The sequence below is a fragment of the Ochotona curzoniae genome, unplaced genomic scaffold, assembly GCF_017591425.1.
Source record: "Ochotona curzoniae isolate NIBS_2020 unplaced genomic scaffold, NIBS_Ocur_1.0 contig_293, whole genome shotgun sequence".
NCBI classification, from domain to species: Eukaryota; Metazoa; Chordata; class Mammalia; order Lagomorpha; family Ochotonidae; genus Ochotona; species Ochotona curzoniae.
In genome coordinates this window covers 272,491-295,448 of record NW_024465655.1, presented here as the reverse complement: position 1 = coordinate 295,448, position 22,958 = coordinate 272,491, and the positions used below count along the sequence as shown (strand labels likewise).

At 47.2% G+C, this 22,958-nt stretch overlaps 1 protein-coding gene across 2 annotated transcripts in view; it reads left to right on the top strand.

The window, feature by feature from the left end:
- Window positions 1-2,831: 2,831 nt before the first annotated feature.
- The window catches only part of MAP1B (microtubule associated protein 1B), an 89,253-nt gene continuing 69,126 nt past the window's right edge, over window positions 2,832-22,958 (top strand). The window contains exons 1-3 of one of the 2 annotated variants that reach the window (XM_040979049.1): window positions 3,005-3,240; window positions 10,860-10,961; window positions 11,837-11,869. In XM_040979049.1, the coding sequence (XP_040834983.1) occupies window positions 3,057-3,240; window positions 10,860-10,961; window positions 11,837-11,869 (319 nt within the window). In that variant the 5' untranslated portion in view covers window positions 3,005-3,056. Of the gene's footprint in view, window positions 3,241-10,859; window positions 10,962-11,836; window positions 11,870-22,958 lie in introns of both variants that reach the window. The other variant, XM_040979050.1, reaches the window with a different exon arrangement.

Here is a 22,958-nt window from a genome sequence, read left to right as displayed (position 1 = left end):
ATCATTTAAAATATTTATAAATTTGATTGAAGGTAATCGGTACAGTGAAATTTCTAACACTCTCTACTGTTTGAAAATTTCCATAGTAAAATGTTAAAAGCAACAGCAACAACAGAAAAGCACTATTGAACATTGTCCTAAATAAAGCATTGTTCTGAGTACTTTGCATATTTAACCTGTGCCCTGGGCATGAGGTGGGTACTCTCCTCCACTGTACAAATAAAGAAATCAAACGTAAGTGGTTAAGCACCCTGCCCAAAATCACACAAGTAATAAATTGTGGTGTTAGGATTTGGAAACAGACAGCCTAAAACCTCATGTTTTACTCTCTATACAAATGCCCCATCTCCCTTGATGTTGGTGGCATGGTGGATTGGAAAGATGCTGAGGAGGTTAAATTGAACAGACTCTATGCTAAATTGCATAGGAGTTTAAAGACTCAGGGAAGGGTCTAAGACGTGTATGAGGTTTCTGGGTTGAGTCATGGGATACAAGTGGATATTGCTCATGGAGAAAGGCAAAGTGAGAGAGAATCGAGTTTGGAGAGCACTGATGATTTGGGCTTGCGGTGTGCTGAGTTTGAGCAGCCTTTGGGACGTCTGGGTGATTTGGCCTTGGCCGCTGGTAGTATAGGCATTCTTCCACATTAGTTGTTTTCTGGAGCTGTGATCTTTTTCTTTGGATAGGGATGGGAAACTGCTTTTCTAGTTTGGAAGTAGATGGTATTGCAGGTGTCTCCTGCACCTTCTACAAAGCTGCTTTCGCTTCATTGTCCAAGGAATTGGGAGAAAAAGTCCCATCTTCCTTGTTTACTGTATTCCAACTATTATATTAGAAGCTTTCCCATGTCCGCTCATTTGCTCTCCTCTTACTAATGCCACAGTTACAAAGATATCATTTTTTCCATTCTACAGACCTGATGACCAAAGAGCCAAAAGCAGCAGTCAGCTGCCCAAAGTTTCTAAGCTATAAAGTATCAGTGAGTACCCTTAGCTCACAGCCTGCCAGTCTCTGACAAAGGGGGTGCATGCTCATTCACTGTGCAGACTCACACAGAGCTGTTGTGTTGTAATTCTCATTTAACTCCGCGGTAACAGGGCGAACAGGTCAGTCCTGCGCCAGTGTGTGTGCAACACCTCTAACACTTGCTAATCTGCTTTGAAGTGGGAGGGTCTGGGGTAAATGGCAACAGTATGTAACAGCAATGTAACCACATTATCTAATTCTCACCGGGCATATTTTTAGAAATACCTACTATGTGACAGTTGCACTTGCCTTGACACAGTCATTGGAACTGCATTCCAAAGTACATAATTGCCAAGTCAAAGAAGTAAGTGGAGTAAAAGAAAGCAACCACAGACATAAAAGTGATGGTGGTTCAGAAGGACTGCTTAAAAAAAAAAAAAAAAAAAAAAAGGGAAAAAACCAAAACACTAGCCAAGGCTGAGTGATGACTCAAGGACTTTTGGAAAATGCTTGTCACTCTCTCTCCTTCTTCCACGATGAACCTGGGTGCCCGCCTCACCTCTCCAATGGTGACCGGATATCCTGACCAGCTCAGCAGGAAGCCTTTAGTCTCTGTTCCCCAGTGGCTGCAGCTCTCCAAGGGGCAGAGCCCAAGGGCTGCTGGCCAGACAGGCTCTTCATCCCCCTTGATGTGAGCAGGCAGAGGGTGGGACTCAGAGCGCTTGGCTGCCTTGCGGATCCCCCATGGCAGGGGCTCCGGAATGAGCCCAGAGTCAAGAGCATATGACCAGGGAACACTTAAGGTTACTTCGGAAATCCTGGTGTTTTCTCGAACACCTCATTTGTATTCTAATGTCAAAGCTGGATTGATGAACATGACTTGCCATCCAGACCTCTTCGCCCAAACTCCAACACTTTCCCCCACGATCCCCCTGTGCATTCCTGGGACCCAAGCTGCAGTCCAAACCTTGGGTAGACGGGTTGTCGATGCATTTTTACAAGGTCTTCTAAACAAAGACAATAAGAAATCCCCAAAGCTGCATATATTTTCAAAGTCATCGTTGTCACATAAAATAATTTTGCTTCTGTGTTCCCCGAGGAAGTAAACAGAACATTAAGTCACTGTAATCCTGCTGAGTAGCAACAGCACCTTCTCTTTATTCTGTTATGCTGTTCTGCTCAGCATAGCATTAAGAAAAGAAAATCTCTATGTAAGATAATACATCTGTATTCCCTTCATCCCCTGGAACACCACAAGCCAGCACTTTTTTTTTTTTCTTAACCTACTAACTCCTGCAGTGTCGATCCCCAAGACTGGTCAACAGGAGGCTTAGATTTTGCATTTTTGGCGTATTCTTTAAAGGAAGACGATAAAAGGGCTATTTGTGAATAATGGTAAATAGGCCTAAATGCACAACATTTCGCCTCTCTGGGTGGGGTACCCTCAACTTGCTGCTGCAGCCAGAAAGAACATCTGAAAATCCAGCTTTCTCGCGAGGAAGGTTCTAGGGCGGACAGGCCCTGACTGCGCCTTGGACCAGAGAGCCAGCCCCACTCTGGAAATGCAGCCGGATCGTGCGGGTGCGGATGTGGGACGCAAGCGGGGCCCGAGATGGGGGGTAGCCCTGCCCCTCCAGAGCCGCAGCAAGAGCCCTTCTGGTCCCCTAGCCCCTTGGCTCGCGGCTCTGCCCGGACCATTGTCCGCACACCTTGTCCCTCCAGCTTCCGGGCCGCGGGAGAGATGATTTGCTGCGGATGACATCAGCCCTGGGCCAACGGTTGGAAGAGCGGAGCCTGCCACCGCGTGAGGATGTGCCGGGTGGTCCCTTCCTCCTCCTCTTCCTCCTCCCCGGCTCCCTGCCTGGTCTCCATATAAAAGCAGCTCGGCTTCCCCGCCCTCTCTCACTGCCCGCTCCTCTCCGCCTCGCTCGGAGAGGGCGGAGGGGAGAGGCGGCGCGCGGCGCCGGGAGGAGGGGGACGCAGGGGGCGGAGCGCCGACGGCACCTTCGGGGACAATCCTTTCTCCTGCCGCAGAGGAGAGAGCGGAGCGGTCGGAGCGAGGACTGCGCGCAGCTCAGCTAGCCGGCAGGATGGCGACCGTGGTGGTGGAGGCCACCGAGCCAGAGCCTTCCGGCGGCATCGCCAACCCGGCGACATCCACCTCGCCCAGCCTGTCGCACCGCTTCCTCGACAGCAAGTTCTACTTGCTGGTGGTCGTGGGCGAGATCGTGACCGAGGAGCACCTGCGGCGTGCCATCGGCAACATCGAGTTCGGTAAGCGGCTCCCCGGGCGCGTGCAGCCACACGACCCCACCCCAGGGCGCCGCTGTTCCCCTCCCCCCCATCCCGGGCCCCCTCCTTGCCCACAAGCCAGCTGAGTGGGTGTGAGCCCCAGAGGGGGGAAGAAGAGTCTGTGGTAACCTTGAGCATTCTGTCACTGGGCTGGGTCCGCAGCCTTGCGCTACCCATGAAAGGCAGGTGTCAAAGAGGCAGGAGCCATAACAACGCCGCAGCCGCAGGAGGAAAGAAAAGCGGGGTGGGGAGCCCTGACACAGCCACTCCCTTCGCCCCCGCCCTTCTGTCCGTGCCCTCACACCTGGGGCACAGCGAGCATCTCACCGCGGACCGCTCAGCCCCCTAGAAATGCCCTTTCTGGTTTGTGCTCTCCATCCTTCCTTCCTTCCTCGCCACCCCCATGAATCGGCTGGTCCGAGGGCCACGCCCGCTCCCCACCACCACCACCACCACCCCCCGCCTCACTCCCAGGGCGCAAAGATGGAGAGCCGCCCTCGCCCGCCTTCCAGGCAGCGAAGTCCACCTCATCCCCGCCTCTGGGGGCCCCTAGCTGCAGCTTTCGGAAAGGACAATGGGACCCCCAAGTTGCAGGGTGGGGCTGCTGCTTTTCCAAGTCTCATCTTCGGGAGTCAGGGCTGGGGGGGGGGGGAGAAGGGAGGGCCAGCCCCTGGGCGAGGTGCGCACCCGAAGCGCGCTCCGCAGAGGCCGGATAGCGGTTCCCGGGCAACCCAGGGCGGGGCCGCAGCCTTCCACAGCGCCAACCGACCCGACCCGATCCGGCCCGACCCGGCCCCACCCGCGATGTCGCAGTGCCCCCACCTGCCCGCCGCACCTGTCCCCCGCACTGCGGTACCCCCATTGGGCGCGGCGAGCCGGCCGTGCGCCCCCGCGGGGGCTCAGAGGCTTGGGCGCGCTCCTCGCCCCCTCCTCCTCCTCCTTTCCCTCTCTGCCCGGCTTTTTGTTGCCCTCGGGCCCCCGGGGCTCTCTGCCGGCCCTGCCCTGCCCTGCCCTGCCCAGGGGGCCGCGGGGCGCCGCAGCCAGCGCCCTATTCTCCTGGGGGGTGCTGGAGCGGCTGTGCCGGGAGACACCGGCTGGTGGGCGTGGTGCAGTCCGCACTGCGGTCTCTACGGCAGCCCGAGGCGGACAAAGGGCGTTGAGAACGTAGCCCTCGTTCCCGCTCCCCAAGCAAAGACGACAGAAAAAAAAATCTCGCTTTTTTTTTTTTTTTTCCAAAAACAGAAATGCTGGAGTTTTGGCCTCTTGGTTTGGAAAAGGCCATTGGTCTCGGGAACAAAAGGTTGCTTGGGTGGGGACTGGAACTGCTGGTCTGGTTCTTTTGTTTAACTTTAAAGCTGTGCTTTTCCCTTTCAGCTTAAAAAAAAAAAAATGTGAGCAGAAAGCCTGGATGGTATTTCATTTGAAAAAATCCAGAGCAAGAGCCGTTTCAATAGAGAAATGGCTTGAACAGCCGATAACCCTTCGTTTTCCAACTATAGGTTTTTGAGCAGATGTGATTTAAATTAGGTGGATTTTTTTCTTTCTTTTGGTCCCCGATTTTTTTTTCCTGAAAATTCACTTGTCCCGACTTTGGGTGTGGCCATTGTGGGGGATGAATGACTTTGGATTTTTTTTTTCCTGTCATCCTTGGTCAGCAGCATTGCTGACAGATGACCACATCTGAGCAAGTGCTTTTCTAGCCATAAAGTCTGCACGCCCCCATCCCTCCCCACTCCTGTCCCAGGAGGTGCCCGGAGAGGGGTTCGGTCCCCCGTTTCGGAAAGGGGGATCTGAGCGAGGCTGGCAGGCTCAAGGTCACCGCAGGCGTGAGCGACTGACAAGTGCGGTGCTGCAGCGTCACTCTTTCCCGACCCTGTCACGTTGTGCGGGTGGAGGCAGGCGGACATCAGAGGCGGATCTTCACGCAGCCGAGCTGGCCTCTGTAGTCATCCACTTGTGGGCAGCGCCCCTTGCCGGGAGCCGGTTCAACAGTCACCTGGCAACCGTCATTATCTCGCTGCTTTGTGGCTCAGCTCATCTGGCTCTTAGTGCCCGCGTTCTCCAGGGGGTTTGTTCAGGCGGCAGCCCTCCGGCTTATTCTTTAACACACTGTTGCAGGCCTCAGGGATAACATTCGGATTTGTTTCCCTGGCTTAAAAAAAATTAAGGAAAAAAAACATCGGCTCAGTGTTCTGTGGCGGTCCGCACCTTCCACCCCCTGGAGCTGTGGAGTTCAAGTGGACTCACCTATGTCACCCAGCTCAGGAACAACCTTTCCTGGAATCCCGAAGCCCCCTGGGTGATCCCTCCGCCTTCCTGAGTGTATATTCCCTCTTTTGGTCAGGTGTTTGCATGGAACTCTTGAAATGGCTGTATCGATCCCATTAAGCAGCAGCTAAGTGAGTGAGCAAGAAGCCATTTCCTTCCGCACGCTGATAACAGATGCTGCTCTCCCTTGGAGATGGCTCCCTTGGGTCCTGGGGTCTGGATGTAGTTGAAGCCACAGAGCTCCTCTGAGGCTAAGATGACTTAGCAGGCAGGCCAGCAGGCAGGACTCAGCAGGCAGGTGCCAGCTGGGTCTCCTGCAGAGGTCACGGCTGCTGCTGTAGCTGCTGGTGCCTGCGGGGCCGCTGTGTGAAGCTAGATGGAGCTGCTCCCGGGGGCTCAGCCCTGATGGTGCGCTGCAGCCTGTTCTGCATCAGTTAGCCTTGCTTCCTGGGCCCCTCCTGGGCTTCACGGAGACGCAGGGGCCTGGGAGACCCTGGTGACTTGGATTACCCAGGGCTCCCTGGGAAGTCTAAGAAATCATAATGACAAGGAAGATGATGGCTGCACAGTAACCCACAGGCTGAGTGGATATTTAGTATTCGAGTGGATTCTTAGTAAATGCTCTTGAATCCAAGCTAGAGGGAGTTATTGTTGCTTTCTCAACCGCATTCATACAGCCAGGTGTAACAATGGTTTCCTCCCACGGAGCTAGCTTTATTGATTTGGTATCACAGGACTTCATTCCAAACCTTGGACACAACCAACAGTCACTGTTCCTTGGGGTCTCCTTTGCCCCCTCGCTGATTCACCTGCAGGAGAGATTCAAGATCGTCCTTCCTGCAGTCAGACCTGGCAAACTGTTCTAGAGCCTTGTGCAAGGACCTGCCTTTCTTTGGTTTATTTCCTTTCTTTCAGAAACTAGAACATATAAGGAATGCTAAGGGGCAGTTTGAGATTTTTGAAGCGTGTCATTTTGCCTTGGTTGAACACTGGGAATCAGCAAGCTTTGTTCATGAAAGGATAGATGTTGTAACTTGTCGTGCCCTGGATTTTTAGCTGTAGTTTCAGTTGATTACATTGTAACATGCTGATGTCCCTTGATGGACTGTATTCCCTCTGAGACAGTAACCTAGGAAAGATCTGGCATCTAATTTTCATTTTTCTTTCATTTCAAACCATACCAAAACCATCCTTGGGGGGAGTCAATGAGATGTTAAATCACTTATATTTTTCAAAGTCCAGAAAGAGGATTCTTTGCTTCACGTTGCTTCCCTGCTATTATCCACTAAGGGCTCTGTGGGTCAAGTTGAAAGACAAGCCAGTCCCCAACCTTCAGGTCATGAAGTTGATGGTTTGTGGTTCGTCTTGCAGGGCTTATTTTAAAAAGCAAGTTGCAACTTCCAGGTCAGTAAATAATATTCCATTGCTTTCCTTTGGCGTCTATTGTAAAAGGTCTTGTAAGGTTTAATGATGAGCAGTGCTTTGAAACTGTCAGATCTCTGGATAAAATCTATTGTTTGTACTGCATATAAACACATGCAGCTGTTGGCTTGTTTTAAGAGCAGGAAAAGTAGGAAGTAGCCTGTGAGAAATGAAACCTTCCTGAACTTCGCATTCCCTTTGTTTGTCTCAAGTTTATGATTCTAATCTGATTCCAGATCATTTTTTTTCACTCCATTTTGCAAACAAAAGCCAATGATTACAGGTTGACCATTTTGAGATTTGAAAAAAAAAAAAAAAGAATGTAAGCAGCCTCCTTCTCACTGTGGACAATGAAATCCCACAAAAGGACCTCAATCTGTCAGAGAAAACCTGTGTGCCAGCCACATGCACATCTGACTGCACAAGGGCTTCTCATTGTGCTGTCTTGGGCCGGCTGTCTCCTTCAGGAAACGAATGGATCTCAGCTGGCCTTTCACAGGGAGATGCTCTTCCTTTGTAATTGTTGGTTTCATTGAGGCTACTGCATCAGGCTTGCCGGAGCAGTAGGCTGGGAGCGCTCCAGCCTATGCACGCCAGGATTCCTGACTCACTGTCATTTTTCACTCTGGGTTGCTCTGTGCTGCCTCTGCCCCCTACCTTTTCTTTTTCCTTGTCCATCTGTAAATGTCAGGAGCTGGGGTGTCTCCTCTTTGTGTGCGGCTACCCCTTGAGGTCAGGGGAGTGAGAAGGAGCAAGATCCTTTGTTATCCTCCATGTCACGCAGGATAGCTCGAGAGACCACCACCTCTTCCGGGGCTGGGCCATGGCCGAAGGGTCTGCCCTTGCAGCATGATCCATAGGTAGTTTTCTCCCCCACTAGGCTAAGCCAGAAAGGACCACAGTCCTCTTAGAATGTGGGAGAAGTAAGGCCTCAAGGGAGGGCATTGCAGAGATCAACAGAAAAAGGCCAGCGGTGTCTCGTGATGTTTGTGCCCCCATCAGAGGCCAGGCTGACCGGATGCTGAGAACCTCTTTGCCAACTCGCCAGGAGTTAACCATCCGTTTAGAGAAAGGAGGCTGCGGGCAAGGCCAGTGAGGATAGCGCTCAGTCCCCTGAGCCTGAGCCACCGCTGGCTGCGTTAGGGAGAACCCTGGGATGAGCCATGTTCACTGCCGCTGGGAAACACGTCCAGGATGAGAAGGTTGGAAGAATGCTGGTTCTAAAATCAGTTCAAGAAGTGGCCTGATTCCAAAATTTCCTTTCCAGCCACAATAAATAGCAGTCCCCATTGTAACCTTGATTTTCCAAGTGCTATTGGTAATTGTGCATTGTTAAGAACTAATTTGGCTGGAAAGTGTTTTCTTAAAAAGAGAATCCTAAGTTTTTCTTGTCACAGAGGTGTGTGTAAAGGAGAAATAATTATACTGCATACTTACTGGCGCACTTTGAAAATTACTGAGTGGGTGTCTCCTTTAGCACTTATCCATTGCTAAATTACAAATATAGATGGAAAGAGCCATTGCTTGTGCCATGACAGACTCATTGAAGCCAAAGGAGAAATTGGCCACCGACAGGTCTAGGCAGAACCTCGGATGGAGTTGTTCAGATAATGCGGCCATTTAGACGTTACCGAGCACAAAGACAGAACAATCATATGAATGTCATTTAAATACATGTGTCTTGTTATTAACTTATTGACCTAGCCTGACAAGCCAGAAGACAGAATGGAGCTCTGATCTGCAGCATGGACTCACGTCAACAATACTAATTAAGCAGCTCAGACGGGCGCCCAGCGATTTTTCACTCGAGGCGCGTATAGATAGTGTATATGTTGAAGTAAAATATTCTAATGAATTCAGACCTCTCAACCTGTCAAGCTCTCCATGAAACAAAAAGACCCCATTTGTCATCTCTGCAAGTGAAAAGAGCCAGGGAGATCGCAATATGCCTTTCTTGTTCAGATTTCAGTACTCCATTAAGCATAGATGCAAACCGAGGCCATTAATGTTTCTAGGGAGACCCATAAAATGGTCCCTTCTAATTGCGTCTCTCTTTAGGAATCTCAGCTTTTTCACACCTGAGTTCTTCCCATTATTCAGGGGAGGAGTTTCTGTTTAATGGACATGCATCTATCTAAACCTACCTCAGGATCGCAAAGGCCTTCGGTGTACAAGCTGAAGATCTTTCTGATACGCACTAAGTGGAGTGTCCGGAAGCTTTTCTGTAGCTTAGGCATCTTGATTCTTTACGTGACAGGAAGGCTGCGTAAAACACACGGAGGTCTGTAGAGACATGCATGAAGGATTGAGAGCTGTGTTTAAATAACATATTACCGTCTCTACTCCCAAGCCATTATGTGCTATGAGTGAATGAAAGCTCAGAAATGAGTGGGTGCTTATCGGGAGATGATGAATCTGCCGTGGTACTCAGAGGCTCAACCCCTTGTCCTCAGGAGACATGAAATATAGACACCTAGTTTGTCCTATACGAGGGCACAAGCATAGAAAGATGTATTTTTATTTGGGAAAAGGATAATTTTAAAAGAGCAATTTTGTGGAAATGTCGTAATAACCATTTTGTATAGTTTAAATATTCTTTTACGTGACATAAAATATAATTTTATGCACATTGATACATGATTGCTATCATACATAAAATGCAATTTTATGTGACATATCTGTTTATGTATATATCATAGATTTATGTATGCACACACACACAGGCATCCCAGAGTCCTGGGGTGTCCCAAGCTCCCCTGGCTTGCTGTGCTGAGCTCTGCTTTGGGAGGACAGGAGAGGAAGAGGAGGGAGAAAGAGTGCAGAGAAGCCGACGAGCGCAGGAACCGCCGTTGCTATGTTTCTGATCTGTGCTGCGCTCAGCCCAGAGAAAGGAGGCATGACATCCCTGGCCCCCGACCCCATCACAGTTTTGTAAAGTGCGGTCACTGGCCACAAGTCTTTACCTCTGGAGGAAAAAAAAAAAAGTTCTATACAAGGAGCCATTGTGAATGAAGGAGCTGCCCGCCACCCTGTTCAAGCGAAAGCTCCCCTGACCTGTGGGCCAAGCCTGGAGGGCTGGTCCAGCCTCCTTAGCCAAGCTAACACAGGTATCAGAAGGATACCCGGGGAGGGAGGGTGAGAGATCAAGGTCAAAAAGCTGGGTGGGCATTTGGCTTTGTGGTTAAGGTACCCGAGTCCCACTCTGGAGCTTCTGGATTTGGTCCGATCCCTGGCCCCGGATTCTAGCTCCCCGCAGTGCAAAGCCCTCCAAGCAGGTGATGCCCCAAGTAACTGACTTCCTACCACCATGTGGGAACCATGGAGCTCCTGGCTCCTGCCTTTGGCCTTGCCCAACCCTGGCACTTGGACAGTGATCCAGAAAGTTCTCTCTCTTTCTCTTTTGTTCTTGCTCTGTCTCTCAGCCTCTGAAATGAACATTTGTGACCACCAATGGGAGGGGCAAAGTAATGAAATTAAGCATGCACACAGACCGTCAGTTGGAAACCCAGGCCTAGGTTTGAAGGCAGCTCACTGTGCCCCCCTGCCTTCATTCTAGGATTTTTCCCACCTACAGTGGCTCCTGGGAGAGCTAGAGACTAGTCTGGTGGCCTTTCAGCCACAGAAGAACTTGCCATTGTCCTGCCTCTTTTATTGCTTCCCTGGAGGGAAGCCTGTCATTTTCCTAATAACTGTTTTCTTTTTACTCTTCCAGGAAAGCTGCATTTACAGTTTATGAGGGCAGAAGGTCACCCCACATTGGTGGTCAGCCCTCCCTTGTGGCCTGTTGGGGAGACCTCCCCTGCCCTCCCATTTTGCCGATGCCCTCTGCTTGTCACCAAGCCGTGTCCTCACCTCGCCAGGCTGTGGTGACTCCCCAGAAGCCCGTCAACTCTGTTCCTTTCCCTCCTTAGGAATCCGATCGTGGGACACGAACCTGATCGAGTGCAATCTGGACCAAGAACTCAAGCTCTTTGTATCGCGACACTCTGCAAGATTCTCTCCTGAAGTCCCAGGTGAGGAGTCTGCTCCATGTGAGTCAGCTGAGAGCTGAAATGGTGAGGGTCCAGCCGCCAGCCAGAAAGCTCTGCCTGGTACATTCAGAAGGCGTCTTAACCTGTTGCTCAAGGGTTCTTTGTGCTTGGTATTCTCTGTCAGGCTAGCCAGCAGCTGCTGTGTGGGTTACCCGTTTTGTGGATTCTTGCTGAGAAGTTTGGAAATTGTAGGGTAGTCCCTTCTTTTCTCCCTCCTTTCTTCTCTCTCCTCTTCCTTCCTTTCTTGTTTTTTACTGTACTCCAAGCTCAAAAAATTGCAAACCATTTCAATATCACTTCTATGCAAATGAAGTTATGAATACAAGTATAATGCCACCAGAATCCACAACTCCCTTCCCTTCTAAGGAACCATTGGCTGCATTTCAAAATGAATTATACATCATCATTACATGATCAATACCTCCCCCACTGTACTGTCACATGCTTTTTCTTTTTTCTTTTTTTTTTTAAATAAAATGTGGGTAAGAGTCTTGTATTCCAAACTGCTGTTAAGATAGCCTTTTGGAGGTAAATGTGCGGTGTAACATGTTAAGCTGTAGTGTAGGATGCCATATCCCAATATGTGGAGTGCCTGGGGTCAGGTTCTTTCTGTGTATCTGCTTTTGATCCAGCTTCCTGCAAATGCTCCTGAGAAGCAGCGTAGGATGGGTCTCCATGTGGGAGACTCAGCTAGCATCCCTGGCTCCTGGCTTCCAAGTCATGGGCAATTGGGGAGTGAAGAAGCAGATGGAAGACCTTTGTCTCTCTCTCTCTCTCTCTCTCTCTCTCTCTCTCTCTGCTTTTGAAAAAGAAAAAAAAAATTCATAACAAACTTTAATAAATAGCCTTTCTTCCAGAGATGAAAAAGACTACTAACAGCGTAATTAAAGGTAAGGACATATGCCAGGTGCTGTGGTATTGAGCCACCTTGCACGGGCTGTGCTCTCTCCCGTGTCTGGTGCAGGGGGCAGGAGCATGTGTTGGCACCAGCACATCTGCTTCAACAGTGACCCATCTTTCTCCTAGTTGGTCACATTCGATGATTGTAAGATATAGTTTTTAGCCCCTAAAGAGTTCCCAACCTGGGATAAATTTCTGAAAAACTTCCTCTTTGATCCTCAGGGACACAGCTTACATTGAATATCCTATCACTTAAATGTGATGTAACATGTGGTAAACTCCTGAACACATGCTTTTGATATGGGATTGCTAATCTTATTGGCATTGCTATGACATCAGGGTAGGGTACAGCCTTTTCTGACTGATTGGAACACATTCCATTAGCCTTATATCTTCTTAGATTTGAAACCACTTTTTGTAGAAGATCCTTGCCTCCATATATCATACTTGGCAAGGGGTTACATCCCAAGGGGACTGTCTTGGTTCTTCCTTTTGAGTTTGACATTAGAGTAAAATTTCATACATTTCAGCTATTCACATAAATTGTGGCTTTTAAGCAAGGAATTGAATAAATGTGCTAAGAAAAATTTAGCAAGAAATGGTTCATTGAAAGTTAAACTTCGCTGCAAAGCCATATGAAAAAAAAATAAGCTTCTAACAACTTTGCATTGAGGGAAAAATAAAAGCAAAACCAGGGAATGAACCAGGGATTAACAGACAATACATAATTTACTAAGAAAATATATACTAGGAGAGTCTTTTGTTTCTGTTGGGTTTTTTTTTTTTCTGTCTTGCAAAATCTCCTTAATTTTTAAAAGCCATCTTCACAAAACAAAAAGGAACTGTCCATTTTAAAAAGGTATGCCTATTTCAGAATGTAGAAGCCAAGCCTTTATTCTGTCCCTGTAGGTTGTTCTCATTTTCTGATTATGCCTTTTTGTTATGACTTTGCTTTTCTGTAAGAAAATCCTGTGGTTCAAATTGCTTTTATTGTATTTGGACTGATGTTATAAAACAATGCGAGTGGATTGCAAAATGAAAGGTTGTAAGAATTGCTGAAGAAAATTAACTGTTTTTGGACCAAAAGGCTTTATACTAACTACCCTTGGGGCTTATGAAGTTGAAATCCCCCTCAACTTGAGGTCACTACCCCCCATTTTTCTCTCTTTCCGCCCTCTTCCACCCACACAGTACACACTAGGTTGTGTCAGTGCCACTGGCTGCTGCCTTTGGAGACTAGCCACAGGGCACGCTTAACCCTCTCATCAACTCCGGAAAGAATTTGTCTTGGGACTTGGCCCTCTGCAAACCTTTGAGTACCCAACACTATACAGGACCCTCCTTCTCTGCAAGGAGTAGGTCTTGTGGTGCTTCAGTGAGGAGACCATACAGGTCTCTAACCGAGGCTAAAATTCACCTGTAGTATCCCTAACCCAGTGTTTGGAGTGAGAGGTGTTTCTGAATATGGAGATTTTCCATTTGAAAACATTTGCATAGTCTTTATTTGTTGAGCACCCTAATCTCTGATCTAAAGATGCGGAATGCTCCCCAGTCCTTGAGGCTGAGCCCTAGGCGGTAAAAGCGTGTGTCAGCTCCACTTTCAGGTAAGTGCTTTCTGGGGAAAAGAGATATTACTGGGCCAGTGCGCAAAACTCGGGCTGTCATTTCTAGATTGAGTCTCACACTTTCATCCTATATAAACAAACTGGGGGAAAAAATTTGAAGTTGTTTTCGGGTCTGGTGGTCTCTTTGTCACTCACTTGGAATTTTGTAACAGCAGATTCGTGTAATCCAATTTCCCCAAACACGGATTTAGCTAAACCCCTGTGTTTGAAGTTTTCATAATTTACATTAATGTAGAATCAAGAAATAAGATGAAAACTGGATCCCTTAAAAAAACAAACCCACTTGTTCCATTAGTCTAAAAATACTTAAGGTGGGCAAGAGTTTGATGAGCACAAAGCTGTCACTCCCTTTATTGTACGCTTATATTCTTGTCATAAGAGAAGACCCCCGAACAGTCGCACACACACCCCAACCTAAAACCTGGCACTTGGCATCCAGTCCAGGCTGCAAGCACGTGTTTAGTTCTTATATGGAGGTTTGCTTGTGAGTCAGCAGAATTACAACAAAATAAGCCACTTCCTGCCCTGACACAAGTAGATCAGATTGCCCTTCCATGTTGGTTATCACACCTTTTGTTTGTAAGAATTAGCACTCAGACAATACCCAGGACGGCCTTGCACTGCAGCTCACAGGTTGTGCCAATGGCATAGCCAACTTTATTCACTTGTACTAGTTTTTTTCTTAACTCGGATGGTTTTGAGATTCAATTTGGTCTTGATTCAAGACCATTCTGAATGTTTAGATGATCATGAACAAATAGCCTCCTCTGAGTAGTTAAACTGTGGGTGAATGCTTTGGCTACCCAAGGTGGTGATGCTGGAATAGGCGTGGGTGGGAGGTGCTCCCCACCCGACCTGCTGCTCTCTGGAAGCTTCCGTTTTGAGATCTTTACTTCTTCCTACTGTATTTCTTGGCATGGTGCAGCATCGATTTGCATACAGGTAACTCAGCAGACACCAGCCCTGGCTATTGCCAGCTTGTCCATGCCTTGATGGAAAGCTGCTCTCAGCCACACCCGGTGGCTCAGCCAGCATGGTTTTCTTGAGCAAACACTTTGCAGTGTGACACTCAAATAGAAGTTCAAAGAGTTCAAAGTTTCAAAAGAGAGCAACCATCTTGTGTCTCCTACTTATAAATCCAAACACCATGATATAATTTTATATGTGTTTTTATGCATTAATTCTGTTGGACAAAAATCAATTTTGTGTCTCCTCAAGAAATTATACCTTACTTAGCGTATGTGCTAAGGAAAACAACAACAGGATTAGAAAATGAAATGAATTCTAACAGCACAGTGACCCTATGCACATGTGCATAGTCCAGTTCCCCACTAGCAACATAGACTTAGCATTAAGAGTGTGGATTCTGGAGCCACGGTCTCAGTGCTGGAGCCATTCTGCCTTTTGATGTGACCATGTGACATTGGACATGGTATGCTGTGTCTCAGTTTTGTTGTCTGTAAAGTGTGGGGGGGTTACTTTGTAGAGCTTGCCTGAAGTGAATTCACGTGTGTAACATTCTCCCACTCAATGCTGACCACATGGCAAGCAAAGGCAAACTGGGGTGCGTGTTATCTCCTTTGTTGCCAGATGATTGGCCCTGCACAGTTGGTGATCGTTATTGCCTGTGGGAAATACTGGGTTTGTATATTTGGTTGACTTCTTTTTTCCATGATCAGTTTTAATGTGTCTGAATATTTCACCAAGGGCGGTTGCCAACAGCATGGTTGAGAGACATGAGGCAGCGACACCGTAAGCGCAGTGAAGGTCGCCTGCGCAGGAGAGCAGGGAGGTGATGTCTCGGGGAGCTGACCGAGCTGAGTGTGGGTGCCCAGCCCTGGAGAAGTGAATCCCTCGCTGCTTGTGCTGGGGTTCCACTGTGTGGGGGGATCCACCTCGCTGTGGGCCCTTATTCCTGGGTCACTTCTCCCACCCAGCTCAGTCGCTTTATTTTCTCTTCAACTCTCTCCAATCAACAGGTGACTGTAGACTTCCAGTTTTAAGAAATTGAGATTCTGATGGTTTGTTTTCTTAGCTGGATCAATAGACTTTGGCATATTTACCATTTTTGTCACTAGTTTTGTAAGCCCAGATCACATTCAAAAATCTTCATGAAATATGATTGACGTTAGAGTGCATGGCTGGGCGGATTTCTTTAAGAATCCACGCCTCCTTCAGAGAAGATAAACAAACCACAGCTGAGTATCTTTGGATGTGTGCTGGGTGACTGCTAAAAATATCTTGCCTAGAGATGGCCCTGCTTGTGGCAAATTCAAATCCACCCTTTGGATTCCAGTCATGCGAGTCCCCTCCCCGCTTTGACATTAACAAGGCAAGATGCTGCAGCTAGCATTTGCCAGTAGAATGATCAGGCCCAAGTGCGCTTAGAAAAGGGTCAAAGACTGTTTGTAGTGATCTTTCTCTAGTCTAGACTTGAGTGTTTAGTCTGTCATTGTGTAGAATTAGAGCTTAATTGTATGTGCCCAGAATACAACAGCAGCTCCATGACAGGGAGTAATGAATACGTTTCCAGTGCTGTACCCAGCGTTCAAATAATAAAGCACACAAATCCATGTGTGTTGTATTCAGGAGCTGACTTAACCCTCAGGGGTCCTACGACTTCAGAGGCAAAGCCCACCACTGGAAGCCCACGGTTTCCCTGTCGTAACTCCACATGCCCAGGGCTGTGGTACCTGCCCCCTTGCTCACACACACAGCCTGACTCGTCTTTTATCTTAGGTAATGTGAGGAGTCCTGATGTTTGAGAAAAAGAAAAGAAAATAGCACATCACCTTCTGGAGCAACCATCCCTGAGTAGTTGAACCTGCGGGGAGGTCCCCACTGTGCCCATTGGAAAGCAAATGCCTGGTCTCTCTCCACCTGGCACTTTCCTTTCCACCTGCCTTCCTGGTTCTTTTGCAGGGGTCAGAATGATCTGCACTACCCCCCGACTTCCTGCTTCCTGAATGCCTCACCCTGCATCCCTGTGAAAGCGTGCAGGGGCCACACTGGAGGAGGAGGGTGGTGAGGAGTTGTGTAGTGTGCATGGCACACAGTGTCACAGGTTTATATCTCATTCACCTTTGAAATCTGGTCATTTTTTTTCCTATTGGCATCTTTGCACACTCCAATTCCCCCTAGGAAGTGCAGGTGTGTCCCACAGAAAGGAAGAGCATGGTTTCTCATAGCATGTTGAGGTGCCTTCACTCCATCAGGGTGGCTAATGACTGCCCACTCAGACTTCCCTAGAAACAGCTATTATTCTCGCCACCCTGGCTTTTTTTTTCCCCAAAGTGGAAGGGATGCTTCAATCCAGCAGCTATAATGCCTCTGAAGCAGTTCCTAATAGCCACTGTGAAACCACTCAGCACGGACAAGCACAGGCAGGAAGGTGGCAGAAAATTGGCTGCCTGGGCCCAAGAGCCATTTTAGGGAATGTCAATAACCCCTCCATTAAATCCAACTGAGTGCTTTCCCAAACAGCAGCCAATGTTGCTAACTGTTGCTAACCGAGGACACCACCTTGTGCTGAGCCATCCACACTTTTGTCTTCATTTGCAGATACGGAATTCAGCCAGGCGCTTTCTTTTTGTAGATTCTTTTGCAATCTGATTTTTAAAACACACAACCGCTACAGACAGTGGAATCTCGCTCTCCCTTTCCTTTTCTCTGCCAACCCTGGGTGCTTCTCTCTGGGGGCATTTTGCCTGGCATCCATCGGTCCTGTGCTAGAAATAACTGCATCATCAACTAGATGAAAACGCAACAGGGGCAGCAAGCCTTGTGAGTGCTCGTTGATAAGCAAGGCGTTGTGAAAGGATGCATGGAAGAATATGATAGCCTTACTATGAGAACTGAGGAGGGCAAGTGAGCTTGTTCGTAGCTTTAAAAAGATATGGTGCTATTTAACAAGAGTGTTGATCTACTTTCCAAAGTGTGTATGTGTGAGAGAGCCAAATTCCTGAAGATGTGGAGTTGGGCTGGAAATCGGAGCAGCATCCTGGGTCACATTTGGATTGTTTAGTGACAATGACAAAGGTTAGTTACCCAGGTACCAGCACTCCTCCCCCAGCTGCTACCCAGGCAACGACCAAGTATTCCCAAACACCCTGCTCCAGGGTTGGCCCCTTTGTTTTCTTGGCTCTGATCTAAGGGTAAATTGGGTTGTGTGAAGTCTGATTTCCTTGGTCTTAGGGACTTGTGAGACAGAGGTGCCCCTCAGGGAAGCACACTTTAAAATGGACCAAAGGACTAAGAGAAATTAACATGAAGACAAAGACAATGTTATTTTAATAAACTCTTCTACCCTCTGTGGTTGACACTGCTGAAACAAACGCGCAGGAAAAAAGGCTCCGTAAGCAAGGAAAAAGCAGATGCTCAAAGCCATCCTAAAGAGAGCCAACCCTAATGTTTGCGACACACTGTTCAAGAGCATCCCAAGGGAAGTCCTCTAAAGCCGCACTTGGCTGGTGAACCTGCCAGGTCTTTCCTAGTGAAAACAGGGGTCAGTGGATCTGAGAGTGAGCAAGCCGCTGTTGAGCATTTTGGTCCCAATTCACAGCTTGCAAATGGGTGACTCACATGCAGAGGGAACAAGACATTTGCACGCCACAGCACCAACCACACTGCTCTGTGCACCCGCTGCTTTCGGCCTTGGGAAGTGTCAGCTGGTAGTGGTGTCCCAAGGGGGGATGTTAATATGATCATAGGAAAACGAAAGAGCAAATACATGCTGCCACCCAGGTGGACTGTCCTTTCTTAGTGGGAGTCCCTTTGCTATTTGAAACGCTCGTCACCTTTGCCACTGGGAGCTCTTCCCAGGCAGTTTTGACTTGGGAAAGGCCATGGAACAGATGTGAAGATCACTTGGTGGAATTCCCGCCTGTGCAGAGATGGTGTGGCAACAGCTCTTTCATCTAGAATTCCAAACACTTTCTTGGTCCCAGTACTAAGAGGTTTTGGAAGTGTAATTCAATAGGAAATAGGGGCCCCACAAGATGCTCAAGTGCCTCCAAGTTGTGTGTGTGTGCGTGCGTGTGTGTGTGTGTGAGAGAGAGAGAGAGAGAGAGAGAGAGAGAGAGAAAGCAAATACCGTACTGGCTTCTAATCCATTGTCAAGGAGATAATCTTTTCACATTCTTTGTGAAGCTCTATGTCTTTTGAGAAGGTGCCCTGTTATCAGCCCATCTCTCATTAAGTATTTATGTTGCTGCATCAAGGCACCATTCCAGCCCCCTGGCTCCGCAGGCCTAAGGAAGATGTGTAAGTAAATCCTGGCACCAGAGCTGTTTATGGTTGAGTATGGAAATAAGGTGACCAACAGAGCAAGCCAGTCTATTATTAGGTGCTGAGTGAGAATTTGACAAGGGGACCTTCCATATATTCTGCTTGCTTGCTCGGGTGCCTTAAAAAAATATAGATGATGAAAATATGCACTGAGATTGTAGTATCTATACAAATTGGGGTATAAAAAGAATAAATTCTAATGCATCGAATCCTCCTGTGGGCAGGGAATTTTGATTGAAAGTGTTCCCTTGTTTGGAGCTGCCTTGAAGTCCTTAGCTTTGATGATGAACAGATTAGATAGATGGTGTAAAGGTTTATCCTGCTGTCCTGTGAGAACAAAGCTGCTGGAGCAGGTACATAAGCATCATTTGAAGATTGTCTTTGAGAGCTGGAAATTTGTAGAGTGTCACACTCAGAAAATACCAGGGCACAGCTGTGCAAGGGAATGGGTTTATGGAAATAAATATGACATCATTGGTTCACTGCCCAGAGTGCCCGATTCAGCTGCTTTTATTGAGGAGGCAGGAAGTGGGTGCCCAGCCTGAGCTGCTTCCCAGGATCACCTGTCCTTCACCCCCAGGTCAGTCCTGGAAGGCTGCCTTGCCCACAGTAGCTCTGAGCCCTAGCTGAGACCCTCAGGGTACCCTCACTGTTCTCTGGAAAGTTGCCAAAGGCTGTTTCCTTCCTGAACAATCAAGGGGTTGACTAGATCAGAACATCTTCCTCTGGTGGCTCTGCCAGCCATTGTTCTGCAAAAACATTAGCAGATAGTCAGTGTGAAAAATATTCCATGGTCAGAGGAGTTTGGGAGCTGTGGCATGCACAGTCCTGTTATGAGAGGAAGCATAAAGTAGTTGTGCCTCAATTTATTTGTGTTAGCATCAATTTCCTTAACCTATTTGACAAGTCCCTTCTGCCACCTCACCATGGAGCCAGATTTCTGCAAAACCCAATTTGGGCTTAAAGAATGTATTCCGTGAAGTTTTTGCTACCTTGCCTTATCCCTGAAAGGTAGACTTGGATCTACTCCATGAAACTTAAAGTAGCTTTCAACCCATCGCCTGGGTCTGGTGAAATAATTTCATTTAGAAAATCTGCCTCTCCTGTCTATTAAGAGGATGAATTTGGGGAAAAGTGCATGGCTTTGATGTTTTGGCTGATGTCTTGGTTCAAGGATTCCTTGCACTTGGCTCTCCCCTCTGTCTTTACCATTGAGCCTCCTCTCCTGGGGAAGAGCCTGTGTTGGGACTCACAGGCATGTCATTGGCAGCAGATGGTTGAGAATGGCCTGCCTCCTCCTAAGCAGGATCAACTGCGCACAGCTTATGTGAACTGTCCATTAGCACAAGGTAATTTGGCAAGTCAGTTCATGCACATATGAACACCCTTGGGAGTCAGTGGTCAGGTCAGATTATTGCTGACAGTGTACAACGTGCGGGTAGGCTGTCATTAGCAGAGAGCCATGGTTATCCAGCAGGAACGTGTGTCTGATGACTGACTGTTGATTTCTAACACCTTAAAGGTAATAATAAAAAGAAGATAATAATTTTCATTTGCCCCACCCATAAGGTGATCATTTTCTCTCTCACAACACACACAAAACCCTTAGATTGATATGACGTGTTTACAATAAACATGGCAGAGTATTTCCAAACTCAGACGAAATAACGAATGCACAATAGAAACACTGATTTGTAGATGAAAAGTACATTGATTTCCTTAATCAAATTCTAGCAAGTAGAAAGTCACTAGTAATTCCTTTTGGTTTTATTATTTTTCAACGCTTTAGAATCCAATGATGCAGTCACTTCTATATAGAAGGCATCAACTTTATCTGGAATTAATTTAGAATTCCTAAATGAATGCTTACATTAGCTTAAGAGAGACTTAAACTTTTTGTACAAAATCAGAGCTTTTCAATTTGTTACATCTCTCCCAAAGAGAGTTTTTGCCAAAGAGGTTTTGTAAGCGTTAGGCAAATACCAGCAGTTTATTCGAGCATGGATGGATCGAGAGAAACACATTCAACTACGAGGAGAGACACACTTGGTTCTCTGTTTACTTGAAACCCAAATTCAGAACAGCCTAATTGAATCTTGCTCAGATGACGCAGGAGGTGGGTCTCTTTCTTGTGGCTCAAGGTGGTGGTCATGCACCCCAGGGGTACCCGCACTGTTAAGCCTGTGGGCGTGCTGGTGGGCAGGAGTTTGTATGACCGCAAATCTCAGGGGCACAGCCTTGCTGGCAAGGTGACCACGTGTGCTAACACCATGGCCTTTTCACAGAGAGCGGTGATGAGCCCTGGGCACCATGTAACTGTGTGTGTGTGTGTGTGCGCGCACACACGCGTGCTACTTTGCTTTTACACTGTTTGAGAAACATTTTCCCTTTGGAGAAGCATTCGAATATCTAAGGAATTAGTTGTTGAAAAACGTGACATTTAATTTGGGTTTCCTTCTTTCTGTTTTCTCATCTCTGTGACTCAGGAGCTCCCCCGTTTAACCGTGTCTGTTTCCCTCCTGGATTTATTCTCATTTTGCTCTGCTTTCTCCTGTTCCCTCCCTGCTGTCTAATCATGTCCAACAATCCTGGCTTGAAGTCTTTTAGAATATCTAATGTGAGATGAGTGTCTTGCTTTTTAAAGAAACATCGCATTACGTATTAGATATTTTTATATTGTGTCTTTGTTTTGTTTTACACAGAGACTGCCTGGGGACTTTTGAAATAACATTCCAACCTATAAATATAAATGAAATAACTTGGCAAATGAACTCACTCCAGGGGTCATCTAGAAATAGGGTCCCAGCATCAGATAGAAATGTTCATTGCTCAAACCTTTTGTTCTGCAAATGAATTTTTCTGTGCTTGGTAAGCAGACTCATCACAAACTCAACACAAAATAATTACCCCCCCCCCCAAAAAAAGTTCCAATTCACAGTTTTTAAAAAGAGGGAAAAAACAATCAAACAAACAATACTTGGAATGTGAAAAGCAGATGCCCGGAGTGCAAACTGAGGAGAACTTTTCCATCCTTCAGGATTCTGACTCTGCATCCCTGGCTTTGTCTCCAGTTGCAGCTGAAACACAAGAGGGGGAATGCAGTTATCTTTGGAGCCAAGAGCTAAGGAAGCCTCAGGCTAATGCTCCTTGATAAAGAGCCTTAGAGTAATGCCAGACTCCCCGGGCTTAGGACCAGGGTGACAATGAGTGATGAGGTGTCCTGGGCTTGAGCAACTATAATTAGCTCTTAGGTTTGAAAAAGAAGCCGTGAAAGAAATCTGAAGATTCTCAAGGATTGTTTATATTACAGATGATCTCTTTGTGGCAAATTTCACTTAAACATTCGGGTGTGACAGTGTGTTTATTTCCAAACTCTTGATGAATTCACACACTTGAGAACCTGGACTGTCTTGAGACCCAATGGACAGTCCTTTAGGGAAGCGGGTGGAGGCCAGGAAGGCTGAGCTCTAATCCCAGGCCCTTTGCTAAACAGATTTGAACCATTATGAATAAATTATTTGGTATTTATACACTGCGTTCAATTTTATTGTCTCTGAGGTGCTTTTTTTATTGCACCTTCCGTGATGTAATATTAAGCCATAGTGATCAAAATTTACATGTAAATGTGTTCAGCACAACTAACATGCAGAGCCAAGATGAATCGTTTGTCTAAAGTTCTTTGGTTTTCTTGCTTGTAGTAAGAATGTGTACACACCAACTGTCCGGTCCACAACTATAGTGTATATTTGTCTCGTAGAAGCTGGTACTCGGTCAGAGATTACTGAAGTTAGTAACAGGCAGAAAAACACACTCTCTTTGCTGTCTCAGACATTCATCTGATATTCACACTGGTGTGCATCACAAACCCTGCTAAGGGAGAGGCAAGAGAAGATGGCGCTGAGTATGTAAAAAGAGGTTGGCCTGGCAGGGGGACATATGAAAGAAGCTTAGATCTGAGACTTGAGGAAAGATGCATTTTTATGTTTCCCTTTTATGTATGAACAATACAGCCTAGTTTTATAGGTTCTAGGGAATATACCCTGTGTTATGTTTTAAACGCACTTACATTTCTTGAAGTTCCTACGTTCTTATATTCACTTAAAGTTCTCACGTGCAGCTCATTTCCCTCAGCCAAGTCTTCTTTTCACGATAAGTTTACTGCAAGCCA